Source organism: Carassius auratus, unplaced genomic scaffold (genome assembly GCF_003368295.1).
Source record: "Carassius auratus strain Wakin unplaced genomic scaffold, ASM336829v1 scaf_tig00015585, whole genome shotgun sequence".
NCBI classification, from domain to species: Eukaryota; Metazoa; Chordata; class Actinopteri; order Cypriniformes; family Cyprinidae; genus Carassius; species Carassius auratus.
Window position 1 is genome coordinate 359,828 of NW_020524604.1, and position 18,670 is coordinate 378,497.

The 18,670-nt window shown below is 37.8% G+C and overlaps 1 protein-coding gene across 1 annotated transcript in view; it reads right to left on the bottom strand.

Moving 5' to 3' along the window:
• Window positions 1–765: 765 nt before the first annotated feature.
• The window catches only part of LOC113074875 (zinc finger protein 845-like), a gene marked incomplete at its 5' end in the record, with an annotated part of 48,904 nt that continues 30,999 nt past the window's right edge, over window positions 766–18,670 (bottom strand). The window contains one exon of the mRNA XM_026247599.1: window positions 766–1,955. Coding sequence (XP_026103384.1) covers window positions 873–1,955 — 1,083 coding nt within the window. The remainder of the gene's footprint in view (window positions 1,956–18,670) is intronic.

Consider the following 18,670-nt stretch of genomic DNA (forward strand, 5'->3'; position numbering starts at 1 on the left):
GGAAAAATGTTGCCTGGTCTGATGAGTGTCGATTTCTGTTGAGACATTCAGATAGTAGAGTCAGAATTTGGCGTAAACAGAATGAGAACATGGATCCACCATGCCTTGTTTCCACTGTGCAGGCTGCTGGTGGTGGTGTAATGGTGTGGGGGATATTTTCTACTTCCAGCAGGATAATGCACCATGTCACAAAGTTCAAATCATTTCAAATTGGTTTCTTAAACATGACAATGAGTTCGCTGTACTAAAATGGCCCCCACAGTCACCAGATCTCAACCCAACAGAGCATCTTTGGGATGTGGTGGAACGGGAGCTGCGTGCCCTGGATGTGCATCCCACAAATCTCCATCAACTATCCCATCAATATGGGCCAACATTTCTAAAGAATGCTTTCAGCACCTTGTTGAATCAGTGCCATGTAGAATTAAGGCAGTTCTGAAGGCGAAAGGGGGTCAAACACTGTATTACTATGGTGTTCCTAATAATCAGAAAAATCATCGCTATGTGAGTTGTTTTCCAATATCGTGCTGCTCTACTAGTAAGTTTAATCAAGCTTACAGGCTCAGTAGCTTCTGCAGCATGAGCACAAACATGTAGTCCTCCATTGTTGTTGGTGTTAAATGACGTAGCGGTGTCTGAATATGGTCAAGACGTGGGGTGATGACATCATTGTTTTACAAAACATATGGATTGGCAGTACACAAAAACCCAAAGGTGTCATTTTCAGATTTATCCACTCTGGGACCTGGTTTAAAAAAAAGAAAAAAATAGGGTTTTCACTGCCCCGAATGCCGGATCCGTCTGGACGAAACGCATATACCATACAAAATATTTACATATACATCTAAATGCGTCTCTGCGTGTACGGGGCCTTACTGTGGTTGGTTTTTGTGTATAACAGATGACTCAATGGAACACTTCCCACGTACAATGCGGTGATGTGCTTTCTCTCCAGTGTGAATCCTCTCATGTTTTTTCAGACTCGATGAATCACTGAATTTCCTGTCACAGTGTGAACACTTGTAAGGTTTCTCTCCAGTGTGAATCCTCTCATGAGTTTTCAGACTTGATGACACACCGAATCTCTTGTCACAGTGTGAACACTTGTAAGGTTTCTCTCCAGTGTGGATCCTCTCATGTTTTTTCAGACTTGATAAATGATTGAATCTCTTGTCACAGTGTGAACACTTGTAAGGTTTCTCTCCAGTGTGGATCCTCTCATGTGTTTTCAGATGTGTCGAATCACTGAATCCTTTGTCACAGTGTGAACACTTGTAAGGTTTCTCTCCAGTGTGGATCCTCTCATGTTTTTTCAGACCTGCTGACCGACTGAATCTCTGGTCACAGTGTGAACACATGTAAGGTTTCTCTCCAGTGTGGATCCTCTCATGTTTTTTCAGATTTGATGACACACTGAATCTCTTGTCACAGTGTGAACACTTGTAAGGTTTCTCTCCACTGTGAATCATCTCATGTGTTTTCAGCTCTGTTGACACTGCGAATCCCTTGTCACAGTGTGAACACTTGTAAGGTTTCTCTCCTGTGTGAGTGCTCTCATGTGTTTTCAGATTTCCTGACTGAATGAATCTCTTGTCACAGTGTGAACACTTGTAAGGTTTCTCTCCAGTGTGGATCCTCTCATGTTTTTTCAGACTTGATAAATGACTGAATCTCTTGTCACAGTGTGAACACTTGTAAGGTTTCTCTCCAGTGTGGATCCTCTCATGTGTTTTCAGATTGACTGTATGACTGAATCTCTTGTCACAGTGTGAACACTTGAAAGGTTTCTCTCCAGTGTGGATGTTCATGTGATCCTTAAGGTTTGATGATTGTGTGAAAATCTTCCCGCACTGATTGCAAGTGAATGGTTTCTCTCCAGTATGAACTTTCATGTGATGCTTAAGATTTGATTTACATGTGAAACTCTTTCCACACTGAGTGCAGGTGAAAGATACCTTAACTCTTTTTTTCTTTAAATCTTTCTGTTTGGTTTGAGAGCAACTCAAAGTTTTCCCACCAGTTTTGACATTATTTTTCTCCTCAACTTCACTGTATTCTTCATTGTCCTCTTTTTCTTCAATGAACTCTAAAATAAAAAATTGGTATATTGTTAAAAGCTGAACAGTCTTGTCTAGGGCTGTGATGGTGATAAAGTGGTAAAAATCTGCCACCATCACAGCCCAAGTAAAATTTATTTAGTTATTGTTTTATACAGCTTAAAGACCCTGGGGTCAAACTGACCGACTGTATGTGTATATACAGTATTGTTCAAAATAATAGCAGTACAATGTGACTAACCAGAATAATCAAGGTTTTTCGTATATTTTTTTATTGCTACGTGGCAAACAAGTTACCAGTAGGTTCAGTAGATTCTCAGAAAACAAATGAGACCCAGCATTCATGATATGCACGCTCTTAAGGCTGTGCAATTGGGCAATTAGTTGAATTAGTTGAAAGGGGTGTGTTCAAAAAAATAGCAGTGTGGCATTCAATCACTGAGGTCATCAATTTTGTGAAGAAACAGGTGTGAATCAGGTGGCCCCTATTTAAGGAAGAAGCCAAAACTTGTTGAACATGCATTTGAAAGCTGAGGAAAATGGGTCGTTCAAGACATTGTTCAGAAGAACAGCGTACTTTGATTAAAAAGTTGATTAGAGAGGGGAAAACCTATAAAGAGGTGCAAAAAATGATAGGCTGTTCAGCTAAAATGATCTCCAATGCCTTAAAATGGAGAGCAAAACCAGAGAGACGTGGAAGAAAACGGAAGACAACCATCAAAATGGATAGAAGAATAACCAGAATGGCAAAGGCTCAGCCAATGATCACCAATGGTCAATCTTTTGTTCATTATCTGGCTCGGCTCGATAAAAATAATGGAAATAATGTTATTGTTCAAATGTAAAAATTATAATAAAATAACTTATATAATAATAAAAGACATTAAAATAATTTCCTATATAATTAAATAAGAAAAAATAAATATTAAACCGTAACTATGCTTCCACTATTCGAGCTCGCTGATTGGTTTAAGAATAAACAGCCAATTTATCTTAGATATTTTTGCTGCATATGCTCCAGAACAACAGCAGCTGTGCCAAGCAGTGCCAGCCAGGGTTATTTTCTGTTCATTGAGAATTAATTTAATAAAGACAGTTAACAATCTAGCTTCTGAGTAGATGAAGTTATTAACCCAACAATAGCGGGGTCTTAATATAAATTCCAACAATTCCAACATTTTCCCCATTGTATTGTCACAGGTAGGAAATTTTTATTTTTTATTTAACCTTTATTTAACTAGGAAAGTCACATTGAGGTTAAAACCTCTTTTACAAGTGAGACCTAGCCAAGACAGGGTCAGATAGCAGGATTAAACAGATAACAACCCACAGACAAAACCAACATCATCAATAGATACAACAAAGAATACAGCAGCATAAACAATTAGGTATTACCTAATACCCTATATAATACTGTTCAAAGAAACAACATTAATAAAATCATATTAATAATACTTTTAAGTGGAAGTGGAATTGTCAAAACATCTGCACTTAGCAATGACCAATTCTTTTATTCTATGTTTAAAATCACCTAAAGAGATGAGGGATTGTAGTTTAAGTTTAGTCTGCACTTCACTCCAGGACCAGGGGCCATAATAGAACAGGCTTAGCTTTCCAACCTCTGTTCTAATAGCCGGCACTTTAAACTGTAACCATTTATATGACCTGAGATTGTAGGAGCTTTGAAATGATACAATTTTCCTATATAAATATTTTGGAAGTTTTCCTAAAATAACTTTGTAAATTAAAATATACCAATGTTCAAGCCTGCGCAAATGCAGAGATGACCATCCAACCAAACTGTAAAGTAAACAATGATGTGTCTTAAAACTAGAATTTGTGATGAATCTGAGAGCAGAGTGATAAAGGGGGTCAGGTTTGGACAAGGTGGACAGAGAGGCAAATCTGTAAATAGTATCCCCATAATCAATCTGTGACAGAAAAAGGCTAACAAATAAACGTTTTCTTGAAGCCAAGGAAAAACAGTAGGCTAGTGACAAATGGTCAAAAAGTGCTTTAGTTTTCGAGATACCCCTACCGGAGGTAGAACTAAACCCAACAATGTTTTTCTTCATCTCTAAGGTCTCCCATATATGAAATGGATTCTTGGCTAAAAATATTTTACTGCTAAGATTGTTAATTTAACAGATATTGTTATACACCACAAAACCAATAAAGGACTAAAATATAGCCTGTCCGTATGGGAGTTAAGGCATATAAACTAATGCAGATCAATCACACAAGCTCTGATAGCTTTGAAACTTGACATGTTTGTAGTCAGGAAGTTGATTTAACTACTAGAAAAGACTGGATGTGAATATCTTGATGTATGGAATAAATAGACACATGTTAACATATATCTAAAATAAGCGGACATGCACAAATTTAATATCTATGCAGAATGTTTTCATTTACTTTGTGCTTGCTTTGCCTGGCATTATCATAGAAACACATATGATGGCTTGTTGGAAAGGTGGGGTTGTATGTACCAAATATGCAATACCAAATATGTAAATATATAATAAAAGAGAAGTGTTCTGTCACTCAATGTATGAGGTGTCCAAAATGAAAGAACGCTGGACAAAATAGCCTCAAGTCCAAATCACATTATCAGTGGTGTGAAGAATGTTGACAAATTCATGGTTACTGCAAAGTAACTTACATTAGGTAAGTGCTGATCTATATTTATGATACATTTAATAATGATACATTTCATAAGGCACAGTATACTATACAATTCATATGAACCACAGATCCAATTGAATCAGGTTAACATTGGAATGGAACACCTTTATTAAAATATCGTCACTGACGGGCAGAATCCTCGCATGTCCAAATTTTGTCTATTTTATATTTTTTCACAATTCAATGCTATTGGTCAAACCCCACGTGGTAAACAATCTAAAGTGTTGAAAATAGATTGAGAGCAAATCTCTTAACTCCATTGGACACTTCAACTGTCTGAGAATCCTCGTAACGCAATCTCTTCTTCACTCCGCGGCAGGAACTTCCACGGCATTTTGTGTCCTCTGGATTTAAAGTCGCAACGATTGAGAAATCCTCGTCGAGCAACACATAAAGCAAGCCTTAACTCTGATTTTATCTATTTTAAACTATGATATCAGTTATTGATGTATTTTAAATGTCTACTTATTACTAGGCAAGGCAAGGCAAGTTTATTTATATAGCACATTTCATACACAATGGTAATTCAAAGTGCTTTACATAAAATAAAGTAAAATAATCATGAATAAAAATAATAAAAATAAATACAAGCAATTTTAAAACGTTTAAAATTATGAAAAAAAAACAACTTAACTAAAATGAATTTAAAAACAGTTAGAAAATGATTTTACATAAAAAACAGTGAAAATATAGTGCAATCAGTTCGGACATTGCACAATGCTCATTCAATAAATGCACAGCTAAACAGATGGGTTTTGAGTCTAGATTTAAATGTGACTATTGTTTTAGCACATCTGATCTCTTCTGGAAGCTGATTCCAACTGCAGGCGGCATAGTAACTAAAGGAGGACTCCCCTTGTTTTGTGTGAACCCTTGGTATTTCTAACTGACTTGATCCTAATGATCTGAGTTCTCTGTTAGGTTTATATTCAGTGAACATATCTGCAATATATTTCGGTCCTAGGTCATTTAGTGACTTATATACGAGTAAAAGTACTTTAAAATCAATCCTAAATGTAACTGGAAGCCAGTGTAAGGACCTGAGGACTGGTGTGATATGCTCAGATTTTCTGGTTCTAGTCAGAATCCTGGCAGCAGCGTTCTGGATGAGCTGCAGCTGTCTAATGGTCTTTTTGGGAAGGCCAGTGAGGAGCCCATTACAATAGTCCATCCTGCTGGTGATAAAGGCATGTACTAGTTTCTCCATGTCTTGGCTGGAAACAAAACATCTAATTCTTGCAATGTTTTTGAGATGATAGTATGCTGATTTAGCTACTGCTTTGACATGACTACTGAAACTCAGACCGGTCTCCAGAATCACACCAAGATTCCTGACATGATTTTTAGTTGTTTGACCCCTAGAGTCAAGGTATGCTTTCACCTTGAACACTTCATGTTTGTTTCCAAATGCAATGACTTCAGTTTTTTCCTTGTTTAGCTGAAGAAAGCTCTGGCACATCCAACTATTAATTTTATCAATGCATTGGCAGAGGGAGTCAATAGGCGGATCTTTTGTGACGTCATTGTTTATGTTTGTCGCGTTGCATCATGGGAATCGTGTGGCAGGAAACACCGCTAGATACCTGTAATTTGATTGTTTTGCACGTTTGGAGGAGGATTTAGAGAAGAGGATGGTTCACTCTTGCTGTGTGGTCGATTGTACGGTTAGTTGGGGGCCTGATAAAAAGTTTTTTCGAATTCCCTCCGAAAAGGATAGCGAAAAATGAAAGAAATGGTTGCTTGCAATTAGGCGATTGAACCTGGACGTTCCGAAGAAAGCCTGCAGCTTCTGATCGAGTTTGTGAGGCACATTTTGTTCATGGTAAGTCTTAGTGATGTATTTATAGAAGATTGAATAAAAATAAATAAAACTGAGTCAAATCAACCGAGTCATATGTTTACTTTTCGCGTTATGATTCAGTTGTCCCAAACCGCGATCCACAGCACCCAGACTATGTTCCTCACATCATTCTGTAGCTGTGCTTTGCTGCAAGCCTCACTAGTACATGCAGCATTTGTAAGTCCTATCCTGACAGCTGCTTCTACTTTAAACATTAAAGCTGCTACACGACTGCATGTTTCTCCAAGACTGGATTTGAAAGAAGGAGAAATGTGTAAGCTGTGATATACAATTTTTCACCATTAGTACAGACGCCATTGAAAGTCTCACACTGAAAACAATTGAATTGGTACAACAGTCACTACATTTTCAGTAAATAAATAAGTAAATAAGAACACTGATCAATGCAGACTTAACCGGCTTTGCAGTCGCAGTGAGCAGTGATTATTTCGCCGTTCTCTTTGGCGATCACCCACGGGAGATGCGAATCATGCTGTGACTCTGCTTGGCCAAGTCTAACCTCTGCTTTTAGCATGATCACTGCTTTCTGTTTGGCAGAAAAGATTGGCCCAACTTTTCGAGAAACAAAATAATCATAGGCCTTCAGACTTTTGAAAGCATTTAATTTTTCATGAGTGAAGGGTCCAGGGGTTTCTATTAAATAAGAATAAATGTCTCCCCAGCAGATTGGTGGCCAAGACACGGGCGAGTCGGACCAACGTTTTTTGTCATCCCAGATCTCATATGGGCTTTGAATAACTTCGATTTTGTCACTAATACAAATTTTGAGCTTCTCTCCAAACCTCCTCCGGTCTTCAGATGTTAAAGTGCTTATATATTGAGGATTTTGCCCGCTAAAGGCCCGTTCACACCAAGCACGATAACTATAAAGATAACGATAAAGATATAGTTCTAAAAATCGTTCTCAATATTAAAGAATAGCCATAACTATAACGATAAAGGCACAGAGAAACGATATCGTTGGAATCACTTTCAGAAAGATTTTTCCCCCCTGATTAACGATAAAACATTGCCAACCAATCAGAATCAATCCTTCTGTAATGAGCTCGAGAATTTAAAGCAGCAGACGTGCGGCGTCCGCTTAAAATACACAGACAATATCGTTCGCTGGTGTGGACGCTAATATCGTTATCTTTATAGTTATCTTTATAGTTATCGTGCTTGGTGTGAACGGGCCTTAACTCACTTGAAAGTGCTCGTTGCGTCTTTACAGCCCGCCATACTGTTTGTTTTGTTGCCACACAACCACTCGCGTATGCGTACAAAGATGTCATCAAAGATCCTCCTATTGGGCTGTAGTAATTTGGAGATAAGGCTAGGTAAATCTGGGTATCATCAGCATAGCTGTGATAGGCAATTTGGTTCTTTCTGATTATTTGACTTAGTGGAAGCATATACAGGCTAAACAAGAGCGGTGCAAGGATTGACCCTTGTGGCACTCCACATGTCATGGACGTCCACTTAGACTTATGCTCTCCTAGACTCACATAATAGCCTCTCCCTTCTAAGTATGTCCTGAACCATTTGAGTACCATCCCAGAAAGCCCGACCCAGTTTTCCAGTCTCTGTAGAAGTATGTTATGATCGATAGTACTAGGGTTATTATTACTAGGCTTATTATACATGTGCATTGAAGTTTTAAAATGTATCTAATTTCTAATTCTACTTGTATTGAATTAAATGTTTTGGATACCAGCATTAAATTATTGTTTTTATTATTATTTTACTGACTCAAAGTTGGCACTGTGCATGTAAAATGCCCCAAGTAGGCTAACAGGTTTTATTTATGGGAGAAAAAAGTCTGTCTACTGGCGCCAAGTAAGCCTATCTTTGCATAACTCTGTTTTTTTTTTTTTTTCATTTCTTACAATAACGAATGAAAATCGTTAGGTAAGATACATTTGAGTAGGCTTGTTTTGTTAAAAATCCATAGCTGTAATGCTTCGGTAATGCTCCACAAATGCTCAATGATTCAGCCTTTCAAACATACAATGACCTGGGTGACTGTGTCTGGAAAAAGATCGCAACTTTAATGGGAAAGGAAGGTAACAGCTGTGTCGTTATAGTTTTTGATAGATATGACCACCAACACTCAATCAAAGATCTTGAAAGACAAAGAAGAGGCACCAAGATGGGCATCCTAGCACCAACCTGGATGAGCTGAGGTGTCAGCAGCAAATCTACCCCCAACAGAAGATGGCTTCCAGCAACATGTGCTGAGAGCCGTGTACCAAACAGCAGTGTGGCATCACAGCCACCTGGCCAAAACTCTTCTCTGGAACCCAGTTGGTAGAGGATGGAGGCTCAGAGAAGGTGGCTGCATTCAATCTGTGATGTTCCAGAAGGCACCAGCACCTAAAGGAGTTAGAGACCTCACCCACCTCTACTGTAAAGATGGAAACTGTGCCGATGCCACCAAATGCCAGTGTCTTTCTGTGGGCTTGACCTGCACCAGGTTTTGCTCTTGCCCTGACTGTCCAAATATGACCCACTTTGTCACTGATGACAATGTGGATGAGTGGTGTGTTGCAGTTGTAACATCATGGGGGGTTGACCCCAAAATGTTTCAAGAGGGTCTGGCTGCAGGCTTGTACTTGCACTCTCAGACTTGCACACTCAGACATTTGCACTTCCGCTAGTGACATCACTTGCAGTCTTTATTTTTTATTTTGTTTATTTTTTTTATTACTTTTCGTTTGAATTTCCCAACATTTTATAAAGCCAGGTGGTGAAGACAAGAAAAAAGAAACTAAATTACAATGTCACTTGCAATTGCTACTTGAACTCTCCGCTACCTGTGACTTCACTTGCAATCAACACAAATCGTGCATGTTGCCACTGGAGACAAGACGCTGTGGTGGTGATTAAATTATTAAAACTAATTTAGTACTATAACGTACAGGGTCCTGCAAGAAAAAGACAAGATCAGCAAATCCATGGCCAGAACACCAGAATATGAACATTTGCACAAAGTCTCTAGCTAAGCGTAGAAAAAAAACACTTAACATGGCTTAATATATTAAGATGCTATTAAAATATCAAATTAAATGTACAGTTTATTAATATAAGGAATATGTATATAGTATTTTCCTCACATACCGCAAAATGTGGCATAATGAACATAGATCATAGATGAGAAAGGCCAAACTCATGCTTCTCTACTTTATTAAAATACATAACTAATATGTACAGGCAAGCAGGTGAGCCCAGAATAAACGCAACACGCAAAGTTTCACATTAAGCATTTTTCCGTATAGAATAAACTGTCTACAACTTTTTTAAATCACTGTCTTTGTCCATTAACCTACATTATGTGTTTTATTTATAATGATTTTCTATAGGAGGAAAACGTTTAATGTACAATTTAACGCACTGCGCTCTGTACTCGTCTGCTTGCCTGTACGGAGTTGATCCTTTTAAAATCACATGCATAATGCCCGTTCATATTTGCTGGTCTGTATATACTTAGAGTCAACAACAAGACATATAGGCTAGCCTAGGCCTACTAATTTTTCTTTATCATCTTAGTCTGTTATTAGGCCACATTAAGCGTTATGTTGTATGGGAGGACAAAGTTTGCACATTGTGTTCATAGCCATCTGCGTGCCTTGTAGTACATTGAATAATAACTATATATCGAATTTGGTCTTTTAATTGAACTTAATGTGTCTGAATACATTATGCCATATTAAGTGTTAGGTTTTTTCTACAGGAGGAAAACGCTTAACGAAAGACTTTGTGCATTGCGTTCATATTCTGCTGTTCTGTGGCCAAGGTCTGTGCTTGTCTTTTTCTTGCAGGACCCTGTACGTTATAGTACTAAATTAGTTTTAATCGTTTAATCACAACCACAGCGTCTTGTCTCCACTGGCAACATGCAAGATTTGTGTTGATTGCAAGTGAAGTCACAGGTAGCGGAGAGTGCAAGTAGCGATTGCAATTGATATTGTAATTTAGTTTATTTTTTCTAGTCTTCGCCACATGGAAACTGTTATAAAATGTTGGGAAATTCAAACAAAAAGTTATCAATAAATAGAACAAAATAAAAGAAAAAGACTGCAAGTGACGTCGCTAGCAGAAGCAGTGTCTGAGAGTGCAAGAGCAAGTCTGCAGCCAACCCTTCTCCAATGGTTACCAAAAGCAGTTGATGTTCCAAATGGTTGCTGCTAGAAAATAAACTAAACAGCCTGAGAAGACAGGGCTCATTTCCCCAAAGAGTTTGTTTCTTTAGTTAGATTGCCATTTGTTTTATTTAAGACAGTAATTTAAGTTTTATTGTGTGAAGTTAAGTTATAGTTTTATTAAAAAGTTAATTAAGTTAAAACTCCTGGTCTCCTGTTTGTGCTATGGTAAGGTGTTATCTTTCGATTTCAATCTTTGTTTCCATATAGTACAAGGTGCCATATTAAATATTTTTTGATGTCTCTTATATTTGAATTTCTCAACATTCTTCTCACCACTGATAATGAATGGGTTTGGACTCAATTATGTCAGTGTTCCATTTTCATTCATTTTGGACACCTCATACATTGAGTGACAGAACACTTCTCTTTTATTATATATTTACATATTTGGTATTGCTGGATTCAGCACAACCCCACCTTTCCAACAAGCCATCACATGTGTTTCTATGATAATGCCAGGCAAAGCAAGCACAAAGTAAATTAAAACATTCTGCATAGATATTAAATTTGTGTATGTCCGCTTATTTTAGATATGTGTTTACATGTGTCTATTTATTCCATACATCAAGATATTCACATCCAGTCTTTTCTAGTAGTTAAATCAACTTCCTGTGGGGGCACAGGAATACAGAATTGTATCATCTGCATAAAGGTGATATTTACAAAAATTAAGATTATCACAAACATTATTAATATAAACTAGGAAAAGCAAGGGACCCAAAACAGAACCCTGTGGAACACCCTTAGTTACAAGGACTGGGTTTGACAAATCGTTGCCATATTTGACCATTTGTGAACGATTGGTCAAATAACTATGGAACCATTTGACTGCATTACATCCAATGCCAGCTCTCAGCAGGGTATTAACCAGTAATGGATGGTCCACAGTATCAAACGCCCTTGTGAGGTCTATGAACAGAGAAACACAGCTAAGTTTACTGTCCATGGCCTCTTTGATGTCATCCATTACTTTTAAAGTGGCGGATATTGTACTGTGCCCCGACAGGAACCCGGATTGCATTTCATTTAAAATATTATGTGAGTGCAAATGTGATTCAAGTTGGGTAGCAACTAAAGATTCCAATATTTTAGAAAGAACAGGAAGATTAGAGATGGGTCTAAAATTATTCATGTCAAATCGATCACCAGACTTGAATAGGGGAGTAATGTAAGCTTGCTTCCAGATTGCTGGGATCTGATTAGAACTTAATGACATATTAAAAATATGAGTAATAGGCTCAGCTATAACCGGTGCATCCACCTTTAACAAAAAGGGATCTGGACCATCAGGTCCAGGTGCCTTTTTTGTGTCTATAGAATTTAATAATTTCATAACATCTTGAACTTGTAGGGCTTCAAAATCAAATGACAAATCAGAGATAGAAAATTTATTAGGTGCCAAAAAATGTGTTGAATCATCCCTTGAAATTGATGGAAACTGCTGATCAAATAGATGACCTGCCTTCTCAAAGTGTGCATTAAAGGCATTTAAAATGTCACTTTTATCTGTGATGGTTACATTTCCAATGATCAATTTCTGGGGAAAGTCTGAAACTTTTTTGTTCTGCAATAATTTAATTGTTTTCCAGAATTTAGAAGAATTGTTAAAGTTATCAGTAGTTGCATTAAGATAATAATTTGATTTAGAGGCCCGAATAGCTGAGGTACATTTATTTCTCAAAGTTCTAAAACGTTGCCAATCTACATTACTGCTGGACCTCCTTGCAAGGGACCACTTTTTATTTCTTAAATGAATTAACTGGGCTAGTTCTTGAGAAAACCAAGGATTGTCCCTATTCTTTATTCTATGCTTTTTAAAAGGATTGTGTTTATTGGCAATCAATAGAAACTGTTGCTGAAAAAAATCAACAGCTTCATCAAGAGTAGGAATCAATGCAACATGATCCCAATTCAGTCTTGCCAAGTCAGATAAAAATGCCTGCTCTGAAAAATGTTTAAAATAGTGTCTAGAAACAGCGAGACCCTTAAGTTTAGGTAATTTGGTGTTTCTAACACATCCTATTGCACAATGATCGCTTTGATCATTTACAAACACACCTATTGCTATATACTTATGAGCCCTGTTAGTGAGAATGACATCTAACAGAGTGTCACTATTAGGCTTAGATGGATTAAATCTGGTGGGGCTATCAATGAGTTGTACTAAATTTAGAGAATTACAAGCCGACTTAAAATTATCTGATTTGTCGCTGAGCCAATCCCAATTTAAATCACCAAATAAGATTATTTCGGAATTATTTAACTTAGACAACACTTCAATTAAAGTCGATAGGGTCTCATTAACAGCAGAGGGGGGCCTAATAAAAGCAATAAAATCAATGTTCGTGAAAGAGGCTTTTTAACATTGAAAGATCTTCAGCGTCCAGAAATACCGTCAGCAGAAAGGGAGAAGGAGGCGAAACAGTCACCTGAGATTTATATCTGAAGATAGGAATCCACCACCTCACACCCGGCGTAAAAATTGTTTAGGGCACACAGCAACCTCGGATCAGAAGGCGAAGTCGCTCTGGCGGATCCTCTGAAGCCTGAGATCGAAGTCCAACGATGGACCAGCTCGAATGCAAGGTCGAGCAGGTCAAGCAGGTCAAGCAGTCGGATGAAGGAAACCACCAACCTTTTGCTGATCGCATTCACACCACCGGAGACGAGCCTCTGCGGCCACTGACAAAGAACCAGCATCAAAGCCGTTATACACGCAATTGTGCAGCCGGCTGACCCAGTCACTGCACGTTGTCGCCCTGACCGATCCTTCAACTGGTGAAATTACTCCATAAAGCTGCCCGACTGCTAGACGTCAATAAAAACTACAATTCGCCATCCCTGTATAAAACCCACAGAACTTAGGAACATTTAAAAGCTGCTTAGCACTTGAGATAAGACCCAAGACAGGACTCCAAAAAAAACAGAGACACGCATGAAACTGCTATCGTGCCGCCATCTTGGCATCGAGCAGCTGTTCCTACAAGGAGCCATTGTTAACCGAGAAGATGCGCAAATCCACTTCATTTTCAGCGTTTATTTGCGGATCTTCTCAGTTAACAAACGGCTCTGTGTAGTAACAGCTGCTCTATGTGAAATCACGCACCTGAGGGAATATACCGCTGATTAGAAAACCGGCTTTACTGACGAGATGCGAATTAACGATCGGCCGATCGTGATCGGAGCAGCCCTACTTTTGATTAAATAAAAGCAAAATTTTGTTGTCTGGTGTTTGTACTTATTGCTTTCCTTAAGTAGGGGGGAAAATCAGAAAAAAATCGGAAATCGAATTTAAAAAATTTAAATCAGAGATTTTATTTTAAGGCCATATCACCCAGCCCTACATTGAACATATTTAGAAGTAAACTGCAACATACACAGTAGTGCAGAAGTAATATTAATGTAAAACCATCCTGACAAATTATTTTTCAGAATAAGACTGTACATACCTTTACTTTTACTCTCAATACCTTATGTATATTGGAGTATGCAAGATAATACTTTTACTTAAAGGATAGATCAGCCAAAAATGACAATTCTGTGATCCTTTGCTCCCCCTTAAGTTGTTCCAGGTTTGTTATTTTCATTTTTGGGGTTTTAAACATATGGTATTTGTAGTTACTAAAAGTGGTTTACTTAAGTATCTCAATATTTCTTCTAATTACGTTTTCATAGCGCTAAACAATTCCTCTTTTCCTTCTTTCTCTAAATCAGACTGGACCCCTGTATTGCAGGGGTCTCTGAGGAGGTGCTGGCCATTCACCAAGAGACTCACCTCCTGAAGACCCCAGAACACATGGAGGCAGCGCTGGAATCAAACTGATGTTGTTTTCCTGATGTTTATCCTAAACTATGCTGTAAATGATTGTAAAAAGTACTTTCAATTACAGAGCAATTTGTTTTAATGGGTAAAAAATATATTTAACGGATGAGAAAAAAGTTTTGTGAAAAAATTTACAAGCTGAATTAAACTTATTAACAACTAGTGTTGTCATGGTACCAAAATTTCAGTATTCTGTACCGATACCAGTGAAAATCCACGGTTCTCGGTACCAAAACAAATTATTAAAATTAAAACTTTTTATCACTAACAATAAAGCCAATGCCATTCTTTATACTTATTTACAATTGTGTTTAAAGTTTTTCTACAAATTATATAATTATGAAAACCAGTAAACAAGTTTCACCCAAATTTAATTTGTCTTTTAATGTGTGAAATTTAAACATTTTATTTTTGGTAAATAAAGGGGATTTACTATTAAAATTAAAACATGGAAGAAATATTTTGTGATTTATTTCTTTAAAAAAAATAAAGTTATGAATTTTTTCAACAGTAGTAGCAGTATCATATACATTTGACTAAATAATAGTTATATTTAGCAGCACAATGCCTTTATGTAAAAATGAACTTTTAATGAATGCATATTTGTCATTTTAACTGAACTTAAGACTGGTGGTGATGCTTAAGATATTTTTGGTCATTGAGGGTTTCTGTAAAAACAAAAAAAAAGTAATAGATCATATTAATTATTATTAGTGAAGTGACATTCAGCCAAGTATGGTGACCCATACTCAGAATTTGTGCTCTGCATTTAACCCATCCGAAATGCACACACACAGAGCAGTGAACACACACACACACACTGTGAGCACACACCCGGAGCAGTGGGCAGCCATTTATGCTGCGGCGCCCGGGGAGCAGTTGGGGGTTCGATGCCTTGCTCAAGGGCACCTAAGTCGTGGTATTGAAGGTGGAGAGAGAACTGTACATGTACTCCCCCCACCCACAATTCCGTCCAGCCCGAGACTAGAACTCACAACCCTTCGATTGGGAGTCCAACCCTCTAACCATTAGGCCACGACTTCCCAGATAATAAAAAAAGATAAAAAAGATTAAAAGATAATACTGCTAATAATTCTACCACCATACTAACAATATACAATGCACTATTAATTGATGAGCTGCTGGGTTCATGAATATTAATCACGTTGTATGCGTTTGGTCAAACTGATTTGCTGAAATCAAAACAGGGACCGTAATAGATAAATGCCAGCCAATGAAATTGCCATTTGCGCATTAGCTCCGCCCACTACTGGAAAAATATCTTCTTTTTGTTCGAAAAATATAAATAATTCTAAATGAGCTCCATTATTTTGATGAGAAGACAACAAAGAATATAGTTTACATGTAGCGTGTTGATTCAGCGTGGTAAGACTCTCGCTCTCTCTCTCTTTGCATGTGTGAGAAAGCGACGGTGAGTCGTGCGCCTTCACAGAGTTTTTACAGAGTGTCAAATACAGGTGCGCTGTGCGTACATTGACATGAATCGAAAAGTTCAGATCGCTTGATAGAGAGAGAACTCTGAAGCTCAGATGCTGAAATTAATGCAAGCGTCACGCACTTCAATCTATGTAGTAAAAAAACCCGCACGTCTCTACCATTCGATCATTCAAAGACGCACAGAACATGCAGGATTCATATTTCTTTTTTATTCATAACTTTTGCGGCTTAAAGGGTTAGTTGACCCAGATACCAAAATTATGTAATTAATAACTTACCCTCATGTTGTTTCAAACCCGTAAGACCTCTGTTTATCTCTGGAACACAGTTTAAGATATTTTAGATTTAGTCCAAGAGCTCTCAGTCCCTCCATTGAAGCTGTTTGTACGGTATACTGTCCATGTCCAGAAAGGTAAGAAAAACATTAATCAAAGCAGTCCATGTGACATCAGAGGGTCGGTTAGAATTTTTTGAAGCATCGAAAATCAATTTTGGTCCAAATATAGCAAAAACGATGACGTTATTCAGCATTGTCTTCTCTTCCGTGTCTGTTGTGAGAGATAGTTCAAAACAAAGCAGTCTGGATATCCGGTTCGCAAACTAATCATTCAGTTCACCAAATCGAACTGAATCCTTTCAAACGGTTCACATCTCGAATACGCATTAATCCACAGATGACTTAAGCCGTTTACTTTTTTAATGTGGCTGACACTCCATCTGAGTTAAAACAAACCAATATCCCGGAGTAATGCATGCACTCAAACAGAAAACTGACTGAACTGCTGTGAAGAGAGAACTGAAGATGAACACCGAGCCGAGCCAGATAAGAAGAATCGAGGAGCTGCTGATACTGCGCATGTGTGATTCAGCGTGAAGCAGACCGACACACAGAGCATCTAAACTGAACTGATTCTTTTGGTGATTGTTTCTGAACTGATTCTGTGCTAGTGTTATGAGCGCGGGTAAACCGAAGGCTTGAATCAAGGGCAATCATCGCAAATGACGCCATGACGTCGAGCGCAAAAGAACCAGTGAACCGTTTTCTTCAACCGGGTTATTGAATCGAACTGTCCGAAAGAACTACTGGTGATCCGAAAACCGATGCAACCGGTTCTTAACTCGTGAACGAGTCTTTTGTTCGTTATCTGGCTCGGCTCGGTGTTCATCTTCAGTTTTCTCCAGAACTTTGAAAAAGTTCTACCTCGCCAGCAGCGACTTTCTGAGGGGCAATTTTTTTTTACCAGAACTTTATTTAGTTCCTGGTTCCTGCAGTGGAAACACACCGAGTACAAGTATAGCCCAAAGTCTCTAGTTCCTGGGTAAAGTTCCTGTGGTGGAAACGTGGCTCTACTGTCATATGTGCAAGCCGTTCTGGAGGCTGACGTAAGACGTAGGCATCGAGCACATGCCTCTGAGATATGAGAGTCTCACAAATATTGTTTACAAGAACAAAGTTTCCTTACTTTAGCAAAGGAAAACCAGTCTCTACTTGGCTTACATTGAAATCCTCCTAATTAGGCTAATGCTTCTAGTTAGTGACCAGCGATTTGTTTTGGTGTCTCTCATCCACGCTTCCATGTTCATCACTAATCACAAGTGCATGTGTGTCCTACGTCATCTGCCCAGAACGGCTTGAATATATGACAGTCAGGAGAAGTGAGGAAAAAGTGTTTATACCATTTAAAATATGGATGCTTTTCTTACAAAATCACAGATTCCCTACAGGAAGCCTTTATTCATCTATTTTTATTACAGATGCGCATGCTTTATTTGACTACTTTTGGACTATTGAACAAAAACACCCTCTTACTCCAATTCTAACGCTTGGAAGAGCCAGGATAATTATTTATATAAGTCAGATTGGATTAATCTGAAATAAATCAGTCATATACACCTAAAGAGTTCTTGAGGGTGAGTAAAACATGGCTTAATTTTCATTTTTGGGTGAACTAACCCTTTAATATCTTTCTTGTGGTGAACACAAAAGAAAAAAGATATTTTGATGAATGTGGGTAACCAAACAGTAGCTGGTGCACATTTGATAGTAGAAAAAAATACTGTTCAACTGTCTGGTAATACACATTATTTAAAATAACATTTATCATGAGATCGGAATATTATTATGTTTTGTGAACAAATGTTCTGTACGTGTATCATGGCCTTATATCAGTGACTTAAAATACATTTTTCACTAACCACAAATAAACTTTGTTTTTTCAAAAACACAAACATGTATTCTACATCCATGCTGCACAGCATATTATTGTTGCACAGATTGTGCCGATTACAGTGTTATCACACTTAAGTTATTAATATGCTTAATAACTAAAAAAAAAAAAAAAAAAATACACACACACACATATGTCTACAAAAAAATTCTCCAGGGCTCAAAAATACCCAGAAAAAAGCTTTGTAAGCCTAATGTACCACAAACATTCATTAAAAATTAATGAAGAATAAACACCAACCTCCTTGTTCCTCCTGTTTTATTTCTGTTTCCTTGTGTTTTATTCTCCAGGTTTCTGGTTCCTCATGTTTTATTTCTGTTTCCTCGTGTTTTGTTCTCCAGGTTTCTGTTTCCTCGTGTTTTATTCTCCAGGTT